Source organism: Lampetra planeri, chromosome 66 (genome assembly GCF_965212315.1).
Source record: "Lampetra planeri chromosome 66, kcLamPlan1.2.h2, whole genome shotgun sequence".
Taxonomy (NCBI): Eukaryota; Metazoa; Chordata; class Hyperoartia; order Petromyzontiformes; family Petromyzontidae; genus Lampetra; species Lampetra planeri.
The window spans coordinates 185,224-205,785 of record NC_136172.1 but is presented as its reverse complement, the minus strand read 5'-3'; the positions used below and the strand labels follow the sequence as shown (position 1 = coordinate 205,785).

Sequence of the window (20,562 nt, the reverse complement as noted above, 5' to 3'; positions counted from 1 at the left end):
AGCGAGTGGAGTTTGTACGATTGCCCCATGTTCTACAGAGCGAGATTGAGTGGAGTTTGTATGATCTCCCCATGTTCTACAGAGTGAGTGGAGTTTGTATGATCTCCCGATGTTCTACAGAGTGAGTGAGTGGAGTTTGTATGATCTCCCCCTGTTCTACAGAGTGAGTGGAGTTTGTATGATCTCCCCCTGTTCTACAGAGTGAGTGAGTGGAGTTTGTGTGATCTCCCCCTGTTCTACAGTGAGAGTGAGTGGAGTTTGTATGATCTCCCCCTGTTCTACAGTGAGAGTGAGTGGAGTTTGTGTGATCTCCCCCTGTTCTACAGAGTGAGAGTGAGTGGAGTTTGTATGATCCCCCTGTTCAACAGCACACTCATTCGGAATAATCTCCTATTCAGCACGGTTGGCTACGTACGGTGTGAAAGAAGTTCAACATATCGTGTTTACAAATCACATGGCAGTCGCAGTAGCAGCAGCAGCAGCAGCTGCAGCAGCATCGCCCCCTTGTGCACAAATGTGAACACGACCCTCGTGAAATGATGGATACATTCGAGTAGCAATACAATTGGTTCTTTCGGTAAAGTGACGTAGATAGAAAAATAAAATATAAAAAATAAAATAGAAAACTAAAAACATAAAATAAAAATGCAACTCTCTATGAGTATGAGTCTATATGGCTGTCTGTGGGTCTATGGGTCTCTATGAGTATGAGTCTATATGGCTGTCCGTGGGTCTATGGGTCTCTATGAGTATGAGTCTCTATGGCTGTCTATGGGTCTATCGGTCTCTGAGTATGAGTCTTTATGGGTGTCTGTGGGTCTATGGGTCTCTACGAGTCTCTATAAACACGCGTCCAGAGTTATTTGTCCGCTACAAATTTCCAGACGACGATGACGACGACGAGCCCGCCACTCCGTCGAGCAAGCTATCATTATCGCGACAGTCAGCGGGTGGGAATGTACCTCGTTCAAGTAAACAACAATGACGACAACATCAACACGAGCCTCGTGAGTTTACAAAGCAAACGGAGGCTGTAAAAAAACAACCAAAAAAACACACACGCCAAGCACCAGGTCCCGGAGGTCTACGGCCATGCCGCACCGAAAGTTTTTTTTTATTGGGTAGCTGCACGTCCTGCCACATCGATGCGCAAGCGACGTTCAATACACAAGCGACGTTCAATACACAAGCGACGTTCGATACACAAGCGACGTTCAATACACAAGCGACGTTCAATACACAAGCGATGTTCGGAGGCAACACTAGTGTAATATGAGGATACATCCGGCTCACTGACGCATCACAACTCGTCATGGTGATTGGCTCTGCCGGTCCTGGTTTACAGCCAATGGGGGGAAGCCTAGGGGCATGGCCCTGACGTGATGGAAAGGTGACAGCTGTAAGGATTGGTTCTGCTGGCTTTGGCCACAGCCAATGGGGAGATGAGTCAGGGGCGTGGTCCCGGGAGCTGACGAGGGAGCCTGGAAGTTTCCATGCAGGCTAACGAGGATTGGCGGAAACGTACCACGTGATCCGGGTACTAAATAGGGGTGGAGACGAACGACACGTGGTCAGAACGGTAACGAACAGAGGAAGGGGGCCACGCGGGAGCGGGGCTCCGAGTTGCCACGTGGCAGTGCGTCTCTCTCTCTCAATATCTGTCCCTCTCACGCTGTCTGTCAGCAGCGTGAAGCAAACTGTAATATAAGTTGAATAAAAGACGGATTCCAGAAGTCGCCTCAACGAGCTTTATTACACTAGGAAGAAGCCGCAGAGCGGTGGCAGCGTTGAGTTGGCTGGCCGCGTGCTGAGGCTTCCTGTCGGAGCACACCGGAGGGTGAGCTGGGGCGAGATGGGACTCGCACAAGACGCATACGCGCAGCAATCGCGTACAGCGCTCACATATAGCACTCACTCACTCACACACAGCAAATATACACCACTCACTCATACATATAGCACTCACATACGGCACAGGGACACTACTCATACACACAACAACAACAACCGCCATTCGCCACTAAGTGGTGGTGACGACACCACGACGCTTGTGCCAGGCTATGTGCACCTTGAGGCCACGTGAAGTGTCGAATGCCCGCTGGCAGGAGGTCACGGGGCAGACCCAGGTGCCACGGGTCGACTGACTGGATGACTGAGATGACTGGCTGATGCACCACCTGTGCCCCCTACTGTGCCAACTTGCTGTGCTTTAGCCACCCGGCGCTCCGCTCTTTATTGTGAGCATCGCTCCTCCCCCCTCCGTTGTTGTTGGTGGGTGACTTACGGATGACAAGTCGATGGTCAGTGGGCAGATCAGCTCCACGGTAGGTCCTGGTGTCAAGGACATGGGCCCGCATCCGCTGTTCTGTCACAATGTAGTCCAGCAGATGTTCTTGCTTGGACCCGGCATGCATCCATGATGTTGTGTGGATGTGCCGATGCCAGGACAGCGTGTTGGTAATTACAAGCCCATGGGCTGCACAAAAATCTAGCAGCTTCCTACCGTTGTTATTGAGCTTATCTGGCCCATGCCTTCCAATCACTCCAGACCAGGTGCCAGCATCATGACCAACTCGGGAATTGAAGTCACCCAACAAGATGACTCTATCCCGAGGGGCCACTTTAGCTAGCACCTGTGACAGGTCATAGAAGCCACCTGACTCATCGGCCTTGCCTGCATCCCTCCATGGATGTTCGTCTTCGGTGGGGGCATAAGTAACCACGATCACCACTCCTCGCCTCCGGCTTATGGGAAGGCGAGCCCAAAGTAGTCTGGGGCTTACCGCATCCCACACCTCACCACCACGCTCCCATGCCCCATTCATTATTTTGTTCAGAAGAAGAGCTACTCCCTGTTGTTTGTCAGTCTCCTGCCTCGAGTAGAGGACTGTCCACCCCTAATGATGGCAGGAGCCAGAGCCAGTCCACCGGACCTCCTGAAATCCACAGAGATCCAGGCGGTACCGGTCCAGCTCCCGACGAAGGAGTGGCAGCCTCTCCTCCTCAGTGGCCATTCGAACATTACACGTGGCCATCCAAAGTGGCTTTCTGTTGTTTCTGGAGGAGCCCCGAGGGTAAAGATTCAATCTCCTGGCTCCGGCAAATGGGGTTTGACCAGGAGACGTCATAAACGCCGGTCCCCTCGGGGACTCCAGAATAAGCTTATCAAGTAGATATATTTAAGTGGTTTGTGGTGATCAATTGAAGGTGGAGGGGTTACCAGCCCCTCGCACCCGTCCAGAGCCCCCAATTGGCCGCTATGGTGGTTACAAATGCCATGAGAGGAATGGTCAATCTAAATTGGCCCTCCCCCCGCGGCACTGCCCATCACAGCGTTGCCATCCGCCACCACGAGGAGGTAAGGGATTGTTTTTTGCCGGGCTCATACACACAGCACACATACATACATACAGCACTCACATACATACATACATACAGCACTCACATACATACATACAGCACTCACATACATACATACATACAGCACTCACATACATACACACAGCACTCACATACATACACACAGCACTCACATACATACACACAGCACTCACATACATACACACAGCACTCACATACATACATACAGCACTCACATACATACACACAGCACTCACATACATACACACAGCACTCACATACATACACACAGCACTCACATACCTACATACAGCACTCACATGCATACATACAGCACTCACATACATACACACAGCACTCACATACATACACACAGCACTCACATACATACACACAGCACTCACATACATACACACAGCACTCACATACATACACACCGCACTCACATGCATACATACAGCACTCACATACATACACACAGCACTCACATACATACACACAGCACTCACATACATACATACAGCACTCACATACATACACACAGCACTCACATACATACACACCGCACTCACATACATACACACAGCACACATACATACATACAGCACTCACATACATACACACAGCACTCACATACATACACACAGCACTCACATACATACACACAGCACACATACATACATACAGCACTCACATGCATACATACAGCACTCACATACATACATACAGCACTCACATACATACACACAGCACACATACATACACACAGCACTCACATACATACACACAGCACTCACATACATACATACAGCACTCACATACATACACACAGCACTCACATACATACACACCGCACTCACATACATACACACCGCACTCACATGCATACATACAGCACTCACATACATACACACAGCACACATACATACATACACACAGCACTCACATACATACACACAGCACTCACATACATACACACAGCACTCACATACATACACACAGCACTCACATACATACACACAGCACTCACATACATACACACAGCACTCACATACATACACACAGCACTCACATACATACATACAGCACTCACATACATACACACAGCACTCACATACATACACACCGCACTCACATACATACACACAGCACTCACATACATACACACAGCACTCACATACATACACACAGCACTCACATACATACACACAGCACTCACATACCTACATACAGCACTCACATATATACACACAGCACTCACATACATAGATACAGCACTCACATACATACACACAGCACTCACATACATACACACAGCACTCACATACCTACATACAGCACTCACATACATACACACAGCACTCACATACATACACACAGCACTCACATACATACACACAGCACACATACATACACACAGCACTCACATACATACATACAGCACTCACATACATAGATACAGCACTCACATACATACACACAGCACTCACATACATACACACAGCACTCACATACATACACACAGCACTCACATACACACAGCACTCACATACATACACACAGCACTCACATACATACACACAGCACTCACATACATACACACAGCACTCACATACATACACACAGCACTCACATACATACACACAGCACTCACATACATACACACAGCACTCACATACATACACACCGCACTCACATACATAGATACAGCACTCACATACATACACACAGCACTCACATACATACACACAGCACTCACATACATACATACAGCACTCACATATATACACACAGCACTCACATACATACATACATACACACAGCACTCACATACATACACACAGCACTCACATACATAGATACAGCACTCACATACATACATACAGCACTCACATACATACACACAGCACTCACATACATACACACAGCACTCACATACATACATACAGCACTCACATACATACATACAGCACTCACATACATACATACAGCACTCACATATATACACACAGCACTCACATACATACATACATACACACAGCACTCACATACATACACACAGCACTCACATACATACACACAGCACTCACATACATAGATACAGCACTCACATACATACATACAGCACTCACATATATACACACAGCACTCACATACATACACACAGCACTCACATACATACATACAGCACTCACATACATACACACAGCACTCACATACATACACACAGCACTCACATACATACACACAGCACTCACATACATACACACAGCACTCACATACATACACACAGCACTCACATACATACACACAGCACTCACATACATACATACAGCACTCACATACATACACACAGCACTCACATACATACACACAGCACTCACATACATACACACAGCACTCACATACATACACACAGCACTCACATACATACATACAGCACTCACATACATACACACAGCACTCACATACATACACACAGCACTCACATACATACACACAGCACTCACATACATACACACAGCACTCACATACATACACACAGCACTCACATACATACACACAGCACTCACATACATACACACAGCACTCACATACATACACACAGCACTCACATACATACACACAGCACTCACATACATACACACAGCACTCACATACATACACACAGCACTCACATACATACACACCGCACTCACATACATACATACAGCACTCACATACATACACACAGCACTCACATACATACACACAGCACTCACATACATACACACAGCACTCACATACATACACACAGCACTCACATACATACACACAGCACTCACATACATACACACAGCACTCACATACATACACACAGCACTCACATACATACACACAGCACTCACATACATACACACAGCACTCACATACATACACACAGCACTCACATACATACACACAGCACTCACATACATACACACAGCACTCACATACATACACACAGCACTCACATACATACACACAGCACTCACATACATACACACAGCACTCACATACATACACACAGCACTCACATACATACACACAGCACTCACATACCTACATACAGCACTCACATGCATACATACAGCACTCACATACATACACACAGCACTCACATACATACACACAGCACTCACATACATACACACAGCACTCACATACATACACACAGCACTCACATACATACACACAGCACTCACATACATACACACAGCACTCACATACATACACACAGCACTCACATACATACACACAGCACTCACATGCATACACACCGCACTCACATGCATACATACAGCACTCACATACATACACACAGCACTCACATACATACACACAGCACTCACATACATACACACCGCACTCACATGCATACATACAGCACTCACATACATACACACAGCACTCACATACATACACACAGCACTCACATACATACACACAGCACTCACATACATACACACAGCACTCACATACATACACACAGCACTCACATACATACACACCGCACTCACATGCATACATACAGCACTCACATACATACACACAGCACTCACATACATACACACAGCACTCACATACATACATACAGCACTCACATACATACACACAGCACTCACATACATACACACAGCACTCACATACATACACACAGCACTCACATACATACACACAGCACTCACATACATACACACAGCACTCACATACATACATACAGCACTCACATACATACATACAGCACTCACATACATACACACCGCACTCACATACATACACACAGCACTCACATACATACACACAGCACTCACATACATACACACAGCACTCACATACATACACACAGCACACATACATACACACAGCACTCACATACATACACACCGCACTCACATACATACACACAGCACTCACATACATACACACAGCACTCACATACATACACACAGCACTCACATACATACACACAGCACTCACATACATACATACAGCACTCACATACATACACACAGCACTCACATACATACACACAGCACTCACATACATACACACAGCACTCACATACATACACACAGCACTCACATACATACACACAGCACTCACATACATACACACAGCACTCACATACATACACACAGCACTCACATATATACACACAGCACTCACATACATACACACCGCACTCACATACATACACACAGCACTCACATACATACACACAGCACTCACATACATACACACAGCACTCACATACATACATACAGCACTCACATACATACATACACACAGCACTCACATACATACATACAGCACTCACATACAGCACACACACCACTCACGCATACAGCACAACCCAAGGTTGAAACCAACCCCATCCCCAGGTTACCCCCAATCCCACCCCCCCCCCCAGGTTACCTGTGCTCTGGTTGCCTAGCGACCGCTGCTGTCTCACTGGCTGTGAGTGCACGGAGCGCTGTACATGGACGTGGCTGCATCCTCTGTGGAAGTGGAGAGACGAGACCAGGTAGAGAGACAAGATCAGAGACAAGACAAGGTAGAGAGACAAAACAAGGTAGAGAGACAGAGAGACAAGATCAGAGACAAGACCAGGTAGAGAGACACGACCAGGTAGAGAGTCAAGACGAAGAAAGAGACAGAGAGACACAAACAAAGGTAGAGAGACAAGGTAGAGACAGAGAGACAAGACAATGTAGGGAGAGAGACACAAACAAAGGTCACCCAGGTAGCCTGCGTAGCGTTGCAGGGGGCAAGTGCCGTTAGCGACACACAGCACAGTTGACTACGTATGTTGCGAAATAAGTTGAACATGCGTCAATGAACCCACGGAGAGAGGGGCGATGGCCTACTCACCTGTGGCATAGTAATCGTACACTCCGACACAGTTGACCCTACTCACCTGTGGCATAGTAATCGTACACTCTGACACAGGTGACCCTACTAACCTGTGGCATAGTAATCGTAGACTCTGACACAGTTGACCCTACTAACCTGTGGCAAAGTAATCGTAGACTCTGACACAGTTGACCCTACTAACCTGTGGCATAGTAATCGTACACTCTGACACAGGTGACCCTACTAACCTGTGGCATAGTAATCGTAGACTCTGACACAGTTGACCCTACTAACCTGTGGCAAAGTAATCGTAGACTCTGACACAGTTGACCCTACTAACCTGTGGCAAAGTAATCGTACACTCTGACACAGTTGACCCTACTAACCTGTGGCATAGTAATCGTACACTCTGACACAGTTGACCCTACTAACCTGTGGCAAAGTAATCGTAGACTCTGACACAGTTGACCCTACTAACCTGTGGCAAAGTAATCGTACACTCTGACACAGTTGACCCTACTAACCTGTGGCAAAGTAATCGTAGACTCTGACACAGTTGACCCTACTAACCTGTGGCATAGTAATCGTAGACTCTGACACAGTTGACCCTACTCACCTGTGGCATAGTAATCGTAGACTCTGACACAGTTGACCCTACTCACCTGTGGCATAGTAATCGTACACTCTGACACAGTTGACCCTACTAACCTGTGGCAAAGTAATCGTAGACTCTGACACAGTTGACCCTACTAACCTGTGGCATAGTAATCGTACACTCTGACACAGTTGACCCTACTAACCTGTGGCATAGTAATCGTACACTCTGACACAGTTGACCCTACTCACCTGTGGCATAGTAATCGTACACTCTGACACAGTTGACCCTACTAACCTGTGGCATAGTAATCGTACACTCTGACACAGTTGACCCTACTAACCTGTGGCATAGTAATCGTAGACTCTGACGGTGGCAGGTTGCAGGTTGTCCACGGCAATGTCTTGAGTGACGGACAGCCTGACTGCAATTGGCTTCTTGTCGACCTAGGAGAGGGTGGATTAAAGATTTGCGAACGGCATCCGACAACAAGGTGGACAACCATCGCTCGCTCGACAAGAGAAAAATAAGAAAAGGGAAACTTAGTGTGAACACAGGGGGAGAAACACGTGGTAGACCGATGTTGTTGTTGTGGCAATGTTGTTGTGGCAGCGTTGTTGTGTGGCAATGTTGTTGTGTGGTAGCGTTCTTGTGTGGCAATGTTGTTGTGTGGTAGCGTTGTTGTGTGGCAATGTTGTTGTGTGGCAATGTTGTTGTGTGGCAATGTTGTTGTGTTGCAACGTTGTTGTGGCAACGTTGTTGTGGCAACGTTGTTGTGGCAACGTTGTTGTGTGGCAATGTTGTTGTGTTGCAACATTGTTGTGGCAACGTTGTTGTGGCAATGTTGTTGTGTTGCAACGTTGTTGTGGCAACGTTGTTGTGGCAACGTTGTTGTGGCAATGTTGTTGTGTGGCAACGTTGTTGTGTGGCAATGTTGTTGTGTTGCAACATTGTTGTGGCAACGTTGTTGTAGTAACGTTGTTGTGTGGCAGCGTTGTTGTGGCAGCGTTGTGGCAATGTTGTTGTGGCAATGTTGTTGTGTCAACGTTGTTGTAGTAACGTTGTTGTGTGGTAGCGTTGTTGTGGCAATGTTGTTGTGGCAACGTTGGTGTGTTGCAACGTTGTTGTGTGGCAGCGTTGTTGTGGCAACGTTGTGTGGCAATGTTGTTGTGGCAACGTTGTTGTGGCAACGTTGTTGTAGTAATGTTGTTGTGTGGTAGCGTTGCAGTGAAGGTTTGGAATAGTATCGATTCAGATGGCTCAGCACTACAGCGCCCTCTACTGGACATCACGGTGGCTAGGAGATGTTAACTACCTCGCCTGGTGTACAGGAGGTCGTGGGTTTAATCCCCACCCTGACGATGCCTGCTGTATGTTTGGAGTTTGCGTCTCTCTCTCTCTCAGTATCATCATCATCACGGTGGCTAGGAGATGTTAACTACCTCGCCTGGTGTACATAAGGTCGTGGGTTTAATCCCCACCCTGACGATGCCTGCTGTATATTTGCAGTTTGCGTGTCTCTCTCTCTCTCAGTATCATCATCATCACGGTGGCTAGGAGATGTTAACTACCTCGCCTTGTATACAAGAGGTCGTGGGTGCGATTCCGACCTTAACGCCTGCTGCTGAGTCTGCTTGTCTGTCTCTGTCTCTCTCTCCCTCCCCGTGGTCGTGAGATTTTTCTCCGGGTCCTCCGGTTTTTTCCCCTCCACATTTCGAATGAACATCGCCACGCGTTTAGAGTATTTGTCTGCCGCTATACATTTGCACACGATGAGAACGACGACGACGACGATGATGATGACGATAACGCCGCCACCTACTTGATCGGCTATAATTCGTAATAGCCAGGGGTAGCTTCTGACAAAAGAGCAGCCCAATGGGGCCTTACAACTGGTGAAATGAAAATAAGTTTTATAGTTTCATAGTTTCTTATAGGACCCTGCTGGACATGTGAGACAAAGAGCTTCACAGCTCATCGGATTTCTCCAGGGACGAAACCAAGATTCTGATTCTTGGTGGCTGCCAATCAGAAGGTTCGCATCCCTTGTTAGGGGATGACGACTCAGAATCTGTATTTAGACTGGAGGAGGAGGAGGAGGGGGAGGAGGAGGAGGAGGAGGGAGGAGGAGGGGGAGGAGGAGGGAGGGGGAGAGGGAGGAGGTGGGGGAAAGGGAGGAAGGGAAGGAGGGGGGGGAGGAGGAGGAGGTGGGGGGGAGGAGGAGGAGAGGGAAGAGGGGGCGAGGAGGAGGGGGAGGAGGAGGGGGAGGAGGGGGAGGAGGGGGAGGAGGAGGGGGAGGAGGGGGAGGAGGGGGAGGAGGAGGGGGAGGAGGGGGAGGAGGGGGGAGGAGGGGGAGGAGGGGGGGAGGAGGAGGGGGGGGAGAGAGGAGGGGGATGAGGGGGGGAAGAGGGAGGGGGCAGAAGGAGGGGGAGGAGAGGTAGGAAGGGGGATGAGGGGGAGGGGGGATGAGGGGGAGGAGGTGGGATGAGGTGGGGAGGGCTCCCAGACCACACCAAGACACCACCAGCACCACCACTCGAGCTGGAGTTCCCCAGCCGCTCACCTTGTCCAGGTAAATGACCACGCGGCTTGCATCCACCTCGACCTTCTTCACGAAGTCGTAGAGACTCTGCAGCTGTGTTAGAGACAACACGCGGGGCAGGAGACATTGGAGCAGTGATGTGATGTGACATTGGAGCGGTGATGTGATGTGATGTAACATTGGAGTGGTGATGTGATGTGACATTGAGAGGGTGATGTCATGTAACATTGGAGTGGTGTGATGTCATGTGACATTGGAGTGGTGATGTGATGTAAGATCGGAGCCGGTGGATTGTTCCACCGCAAGTGGTGGTGGCTGACAGTTAGTGGAAGAGCTTTCATCCAGAAGCAGATTGACCACGGCTGCTGATGGCCAATGATGACGACGACGATGACGATGATGACGACGATGGAGACACACCAACCTCTTTAAGAGAAGACTTCACCGCGCTGTACCCGGAGATCATCTTCACCTCCACGAGGGCCATGTTCGACTCGCCTCGCTCGCCGTGGTAGCTGGAGGAGGAGGGAGGGAGAATACAAATCATGAGGAGGAGAGAGGAGGAGGAGGAGGAGAGAGAATGAGGAGGAGGAGGAGGAGGAGAGAGAATGAGGAGGAGGGAGGAGGAGGAGGGAGGAGTAGGGAGGAGGAGGGAGGGAGGGAGGAGGAGGGAGGAGGAGGGAGGAGGAGGGAGGAGGAGGAGAGAGAATGAGGAGGAGAGAGAATGAGGAGGAGGAGGGAGGAGGAGGGAGGAGGAGGGAGGAGGAGGGAGGAACGCAGGGAGGCAGGGGGGGAGGGGGGGGAGGAAGGAGGGGGATGAGCATCACCTGGCGACGCTCATTGCCGGCGATGTTTGGCTCCCGCGCTTTTTAGGCCTCCATCTCTCGGATCGACGTCCGCGGTGCATTAAGCAGCAGTGCCAGCAGACTCAGAGACTCTGCACTACCCATAGACTCATAGACTCAGCACTGCCTATAGACTCAGAGACTCAGCACTGCCTATAGACTCAGAGACTCAGCACTACCTATAGACTCATAGACTCAGCACTGCCTATAGACTCAGAGACTCAGCACTGCCTATAGACTCATAGACTCAGCACTGCCTATAGACTCAGAGACTCTGCACTACCTATAGACTCATAGACTCAGCACTGCCTATAGACTCACAGACTCAGCACTGCCCATAGACTCATAGACTCAGCACTACCTATAGACTCATAGACTCAGCACTGCCTATAGACTCATAGACTCAGCACTACCTATAGACTCATAGACTCAGCACTACCTATAGACTCATAGACTCTGCACTACCTAGAGTCTCATAGACTCAGCACTACCCATAGACTCTGCACTGCCTATAGACTCATGGACTCAGCACTGCTCATAGACTCATAAACTCAGCACTGACCATAGACTAAGCACTGCCTATAGACTCATAAACTCAGCACTGCTCATAGACTCATAAACTCAGCACTGACCATAGACTAAGCACTGCCTATAGACTCATATACTCTGCATTGCTCATAGACTCAGCACTGCCTATAGACTCAGCACTGCCCATAGACTCAACACTGCCCATAGACTCAGCGTTGCTTGAATCCCGGCTCTAAGCTATGCTGGGTGCAGTGTCCCCTGACACGGCCATCGTGAACCCCATGCAATGACCACCTGACTTCCACGTTGATTTGGAAGCCCTTGCGTGCTGCCTTGGAGCAATTTGCCGGGTTGGTGGCCACGGAGAGACTGAACTTGGGCTTCGAATCTTTAGGGGGTTCGTTGTACTTTAGAGAGACCTGCAGCGACAACAGACAAAGATCCCCCGTGTAGCCTCTAACAGACTGTTGGGGCAAGTGCTGTTAGTAGTAGCGAGTAGCAGCGCCTATACACAGACAAAGATCCCCCGTGTAGCCTCTAACAGACTGTTGGGGCAAGTGCTGTTAGTAGTAGCGAGTAGCAATGCCTATACCAGACTAACTGTGCCCCTCGGTCGAACCCGCCTCTCGCCTGGTATACACAGGAGGTCGGGGGTTCGATCCCAACCCTGACGACTGCTGGAAAATTAGAGTGTGCGTGTCTCTCTCTCTCTTTCCCCATGGTCATGTGGATTTTTTTTCTCCAGGTCCTTCCCTCCACATTTAGAAACATGCATTGAGATTATTTTGATTATTTTGCTGCTATAAATGTCCAAAGGATGAGCCACTTTTGTCGAGATATAATTAGTGGCCTGGTCGCTTTTGAACAATAAGTGAAAACCTCAGTGGGCTCTGCCTGGTAGGATGGGGATGATTTAGCGTTGTATTTGTGTGCGATTGGGTGATGCGTTTAACTTGTTTGTACTTTGCACTGTGTTGTTGTTGTTGTTGTTAACGTTCTTACCCCCGTGTGCCCCTTACTGGGACATCTGTGAAAAAACTGCATTTTTTATTGCTCATCGGATTCCGAGTTAACAACTCATCAAATACAGGCATCGTCAGGGTCGTGATCGAGCCCGCGACCTCCTGCAGACCAGGCGAGGTAGTTAACATCTCCTAGCCCCCGTGGTGTGGGCCCCACCCGCCCCCTCACCTGGAAGAGCACGCAGCCCTGGCCTGTGGCCTCCACGGTGCAGGAGGACACCACGGGAGCAGGAACAGGAGGAGGCAGCTGCACCTGGTGCAGGATGAGGGCGTTGGTGGAGTCGATGGAGACCTCCCGGAGCAAAGTGTGAGCTGAGTCCAGCACGACCGCCTTGATACCGCCACCACCACCGCCACCACCACCGTGCATCAGGGCGGCAAAGGCTGACAGGGCTTGCAGGCCAACTACTGTGTCCTGCTTGGGGTTGGGCAAAGACGGAGGGAGGGAGGGCCAAGAGCTCAACACGATGGCAAGAAGATCTAACTCCAGGTCTGTAGACCCACCAGTAGCAAGGTTATCTAACTCAATGTCTGTAGACCCACCAGTAGCAAGGTTATCTAACTCAAGATCTATAGACCCACCAGTAGCAAGGTTATCTAACTCAATGTCTGTAGACCCACCAGCAGCAAGAAGATCTAACTCAAGATCTATAGACCCACCAGTAGCAAGGAGATCTAACTCAAGGTCTGTAGACCCACCAGTAGCAAGGAGATCTAACTCAAGATCTATAGACCCACCAGCAGCAAGAAGATCTAACTCAAGGTCTGTAGACCCACCAGTAGCAAGAAGATCTAACTCAAGATCTGTAGACCCACCAGTAGCAAGGAGATCTAACTCAAGATCTGTAGACCCACCAACAGCAAGGAGATCTAACTCAAGATCTGTAGACCCACCAGTAGCAAGAAGATCTAACTCAAGATCTATAGACCCACCAGCAGCAAGGAGATCTAACTCAAGATCTATAGACCCACCAGCAGCAAGGAGATCTAACTCAAGATCTGTAGACCCACCAGTAGCAAGAAAATCTAACTCAAGATCTGTAGACCCACCAGCAGCAAGAAGATCTAACTCAAGATCTGTAGACCCACCAGCAGTAGGAGGATCTGATTCAGGAGGTGACCAATGGGGTCAGAGGACAGAAAGATCTGCTTACATGCAAGGACACCAGCATATAAGCAGATCTTACCCTGTCTTGGTGATCATCATCATCATGATCATCATTATCAATCATCACCATCGATTACCACCATCATCAATCATGAAGATCAATTATCATCAAACATGATCGCCATCAATCACCATCACCATCACCGTCGTCATCATCAACCATCACCACCACCACCACCTCCACCGTGGCCATGAACACCACGACAAGCGTGATGATGACGGGCGGAGTGACAAGCGCGGTGACGGCCGCGGTGATGGGCACGGTGACGGGTGCGGTGACGGGTGCGGTGACGGGTGCGGTGACGGGTGCGGTGATGGGCACGGTGACAAGCGCTGTGACGGCCGCGGTGGAGGGCGTGACAATGAGCGTGAGGACGACGAGCAGCGTGGCGACCGCCTCTCGCCTGCGTGGATGAGAACCCCCCGTAGGCGTTCCGCTGCTTGCTCAGCCACTGCACGATGCCGATGTTGGAGCTCATCGCCGAGGAGGCGAGTTGCCCGGGCACCGCCAGGCGGCTCAGCAGCGCGTACGCCGTCGTTTCCACGGCGGCCGACGTGGCCCCGCGATAGGACCGTCGGAAATTGAAGCCCCACTCTTCGTCCTGCTCGTCCTCGTCGTCCTTGTCGTCTTTCTTATTGGCCTCTTTCCAGTGCATGAGTCCACCTGGCGCAGGGGGCGACGACGATCGTCAGGTCAGTCGGCTCGGAGATGTTGAATACCTCGCCTTGGTATGCGGGAGGTCGTGGGGGGTTTGATCCCGAACCTGACGATGCCTGCTGCTGCTGTATATTTGGAGTTTGCGTATCTCTCTCGCATCATCATCACGGTGGCTAGGAGATGTTAACTCTCTCGCCGGGTATACAGGAGGTCGTGGGTTCGATCTCGAACCTGACGATGCCTGTTGTAATATTTGGAGTTTGCGTCTCTCTCTCTCTCTCTCTCTCATCATCATCACCATGGTGGCTAGAAGATGATAACTACCTCGCAGGGTATGGAGGAGGTCATGGGCTCGATCCCGTTCCTGACGCCTGCTGTATATTTGCAGTTTGCATGTTCTGTCTATCTCCCTGTCGTGAGATGTTAACTACCTCGCCGGATATGCAGGAAGTCGTGGGTTTGATCCCGACCCTGACAATGGATGTGTCTCCAGATCCTCCTGTTTTCCCCTCCACATTTACCATCACTGCCCCTGCATCTCTACCCCTATCACTATCACTACCCCAACCCCTACCATCACTGCCCCTGCATCTCTACCCCTATCACTACCCCTACCCCAACCCCTACCATCACTGCCCCTGAATCTCTACTCCTATCACTACCCCTACCCCAACCCCTACCATCACTCCCCCTATATCTCTACCCCTATCACTATCCCTATCACTACCCTTACTCCAAACCCTACCATCACTGCCCCTGCATCTCTACCCCTATCACTACCCCTACCATCACTGCCCCTGCATCTCTACCCCTATCACTACCCCTACCCCAACCCCTACCATCACTCCCCCTATATCTCTACCCCTATCACTATCCCTATCACTACCCTTACTCCAAACCCTACCATTACTGCCCCTGCATCTCTACCCCTATCACTACCCCTACCACAACCCCTACCATCACTGCCCCTGCATCTCTACCCCTATCACTACCCCTACCCCAACCCCTATCATCACTCCCCCTATATCTCTACCCCTATCACTATCCCTATCACTACCCTAACTCCAAACCCTACATCACTGCCCCTATATCTCTACCCCTATCACCATCCCTATCACTACCCCTACCCCAACCCCTACCATCACTGCCCCTGTATCACTACCCAACCCCTACCATCACTGCCCCTGTATCTCTACTCCCCCCGCACCACCCCCAACTTGCCTTTGGTGACGGCGCGTGACTGCAGGGCGTCTCGCAGCGCCTGTGCCGTGGCGCCGTCTGCGGACAGGCTGAAGGCGTAGGAGGCGAGCGCCAGCAGGTGCGGGTTGCTGGACTCGAGCAGGTGGGGACGGAGACAGCCCAGAGCTCGCTCCACGACAGGGCCCTGCCAAGGGGACGGGGGGGATAAATAGAGGGGGGTGGGCGGGGGGTGGGGGTGGGGATGAAGGGGGGTACGGGAGATGAAGGGTTAAAGGGGGGGTGGGGGGGGCCCAGTGGCCCCACCACCACCACCACCGTGTAGCCTCTCATTACACAGTGCCTGGGAGATGTTAACTACCTCGCCTGGTATACAGGAGGTCGTGGGTTCGATCCCCAACCCTGATGCCTGCTGCTGTATATTTGGAGTTTGCTTCTCTCTCTCTCATCACCATCACGGTGGCAAGGAGATGTTGACTAGCTCGCCTGGTCTACAGGAGGTCGTGGGTTCGATCCCTGAAACTTTACTCCTGCTTTATAATTGGAGTTTGTGTGTCTCTCTCTCGCTCTCCGTGGTTGCGTGAGCATTTCTTTGGGTCCCCCGGTGTTTCCATCCACATTTAGAATCGACATGACACGTTCAGAGTACTTGGTTGCTCATAAATGTCCACGTGATAAGCCACTTCGTTGATCTATCATTTGTGATGACCAGGTTGCTTCTGGGAACGAGGTCAGTTGGGGCCTTACCTGGTGAAATAAAAGTAGTTTAAATTCCCTCCAATGCTTTCGGTGGCCTCCAGTTCCAGAGAAGAGCCCATCCAGGAAAAAATTACATTTCCCATAACGGAACCCGCGGAAGCAGATATCACAAAGCTACCTCTGAGGTCCCTTCCTCTCATTCAAGTGACGTATCTGCTCCGCGCAGAACGGAACCCGCAGAAGCGGATTTCAAAGAGCTACCTCTGAGTTCCCTTCCTCTAATTCACGTGACGTCTCTGCTCCACGCAGAACGGAACCCGCAGAAGCGGATTTCAAAGAGCTACCTCTGAGTTCCCTTCCTCTCATTCAAGTGACGTATCTGCTCCGCGCAGAACGGAACCCGCAGAAGCGGATTTCAAAGAGCTACCTCTGAGTTCCCTTCCTCTCATTCAAGTGACGTATCTGCTCCGCGCAGAACGGAACCCGCAGAAGCGGATTTCAAAGAGCTACCTCTGAGTTCCCTTCCTCTCATTCAAGTGACGTATCTGCTCCGCGCAGAACGGAACCCGCAGAAGCGGATTTCAAAGAGCTACCTCTGAGTTCCCTTCCTCTCATTCAAGTGACGTCTCTGCTCCACGCAGAACGGAACCCGCAGAAGCGGATATCACAGAGCTACCACTGAGACCCCTTCGTGTAGAGAGAGCGATGACGCTCGAGGCGTGCACGTGGTTTTCTCCTCTGTCGAGGAACTCACGGAGATGTTGGACTCGAGGAGAGCGGCGGTGACGTAGGCCGTGAGCGAGACATCGTCCGACACTCCTCCCTGGCAAGACAAAGACAAAAATGCCCCGCGAAGCCTTAACAGACTGTTTTGGCAGAGTGCTCGGTGTAGTGTGTTAGGGGTAGAGACGGAGGGGTAGGGAAAGGGGTAGAGGGGAAAGGGTAGAGTGTTAGGTGTAGGGTAGTTAGTGGTCGGGGTAGAGTGTTAGGGGAAGAGTGTTAGGGGTAGAGTGTCAGTGTCAGGGGTAGAGTGTTCGGGGTAGAGTGTTAGGGGTAGAGTGTTAGTGGTAGGGGTAGAGCGGTAGTGGTAGGGGTAGAGTGTGAGTGGTAGGGGTATAGTGTTAGTGGTAGGGGTAGAGCGGTAGTGGTAGGGGTAGAGTGTGAGTGGTAGGGGTATAGTGTTAGTGGTAGGGGTAGAGTGGTAGTGGTAGGGGTAGAGTGTTAGCGGTAGGGGTAGAGTGTTGGCTCGGTAGGGGTGATGCAGTGGTAGAGCTTGTGTGCTTCACAGTGAAAGGTGTCTGGGTTTGAATAACAACTCAGGAGTCTCAAAGTCTCCCCTCCCACCCCTGTTCAACACGAGTTTCCTCCACGTTCTACAGTTTATTCCCATAGATAACAACAACGAAACCCCCGTGCATAAAATGTAACTGGTATTACTGAAGATAAAAACATCTCCACATTACTCAATTGGGACTACAAATAGGAACATCCCCCCCTTCCCCAGGCCACACAACTCTAAAGAGTGTGCAGGAAACAATCAGCTGCCAGGAAGACAATTCACCTGCAAGATGGCCGCCGCGACGTCACCCATGCAACATGGCCGCCGTGATATCACTCATGCAAGATGGCCACCGTGACGTCACTCATGCAAGATGGCCACGGTGATGTCACTAATGCAAGATGGCCACCGTGAAATCACTAATGCAAGATGGCTAAGGTGATGTCACTAATGCAAGATGGCCACCGTGATGTCACCCATTCAAGATGGCCACCGTGAAGTCACCTTTGATAGATGGCGACCTTGAAGTCACTAATGCAAGATGGCCATCGTGAAGTCACTCATGCAAGATGGCCACCGTGAAGTCACTAATGAAATATGGCCACCGTGAAGTCACTCATGCAAGATGGCCACCGTGAAGTCACTCATGCAAGATGGCCACCGTGAAGTCACTCATGCAAGATGGCCACCGTGAATTCACTAATGCAAGATGGCCACCGTAATATCTCCCATCTCATATTAACATGCTAATCTCTGACATTAACATAGCTACCTCCACGTCCACATCGTGCAGGCCACTCTCCGATCTTACATTAACATGCACATTTCTCACATTAACATCACTAGCTCCGCCCACTTTGTTTATGACCCTTGAGCTGCACCCATTTTAAACCTTTAAAACAGCCTGCTTCAGCAGCTTTCCCCCTCTTTTTTCCTCCGGATCACGATCGCTTGTGTTGTGATCGAAACGTCGTGGTTTTTGTTCATTTAATTTTTATAAATTTGAACCTATCTACGTGACTTTACCGAAAGACCCAAAGAATTTGTACTACTTCTTACATTTGTGTATTGCGCTCATCATTGTGATGTTCTGACCCCGTTGGCCCCCGGAATCTGGACATCTCTACAGCTCCAGTGGGAACAACGAGCATTCCGATTCTGGTGTCAAAAGCGGCACCTTCATGGCGTTGTTGAAGAGCCGTCCGACGCTGATGAAGCAGCCAGTGGAGGCGTTTTGGTGCTCTACGAGCCAGGAAAACGGCCCGGTGATGTGGCCCTCGGATACGGCGATGTGCTTGGAGGCTCTCACAAAGGACTTGAGCACAAACGCCGTGAGCCTGGGGGCACAAATAGCGAAGGGGGTGAGTAGAATAACGATGCTAGGGGTGAGTAGAATAACGATGCTAGGGGTGAGTAGAATGACGACGCTAGGGGTGAGTAAAATGACGACACTAGGGGTGAGTAGAATGACGATGCTAGGGGTGAGTAGAATGACGATGCTAGGGGTGAGTAGAATGACGATGCTAAGGGTGAGTAGAATAACGATGCTAGGGGTGAGTAGAATGACGACACTAGGGGTGAGTAGAATAACGATGCTAGGGGTGAGTAGAATTACGACGCTAGGGGTGAGTAGAATGACGATGCTAGGGGTGAGTAGAATAACGACGCTAGGGGTGAGTAGAATGACGATGCTAGGGGTGAGTAGAATAACGACGCTAGGGGTGAGTAGAATAACGACGCTAGGGGTGAGTAGAATAACGATGCTAGGGGTGAGTAGAATGACGACGCTAGGGG

General features: G+C 50.1%; 1 protein-coding gene across 1 annotated transcript in view; it reads right to left on the bottom strand.

Annotated features, from left to right (window-relative positions):
- Positions 1-1,074: 1,074 nt before the first annotated feature.
- The window catches only part of LOC144737222 (pregnancy zone protein-like), a 58,970-nt gene continuing 39,482 nt past the window's right edge, over positions 1,075-20,562 (bottom strand). The window contains exons 26-36 of the mRNA XM_078619943.1: positions 19,946-20,105; positions 18,244-18,312; positions 16,815-16,977; positions 15,340-15,599; positions 13,937-14,182; positions 13,040-13,164; positions 11,797-11,887; positions 11,394-11,465; positions 9,174-9,276; positions 7,798-7,880; positions 1,075-1,817 (exon numbers count right to left, since the gene is read on the bottom strand). Coding sequence (XP_078476069.1) covers positions 7,831-7,880; positions 9,174-9,276; positions 11,394-11,465; positions 11,797-11,887; positions 13,040-13,164; positions 13,937-14,182; positions 15,340-15,599; positions 16,815-16,977; positions 18,244-18,312; positions 19,946-20,105 — 1,339 coding nt within the window. The 3' untranslated portion in view covers positions 1,075-1,817; positions 7,798-7,830. The remainder of the gene's footprint in view (positions 1,818-7,797; positions 7,881-9,173; positions 9,277-11,393; positions 11,466-11,796; positions 11,888-13,039; positions 13,165-13,936; positions 14,183-15,339; positions 15,600-16,814; positions 16,978-18,243; positions 18,313-19,945; positions 20,106-20,562) is intronic.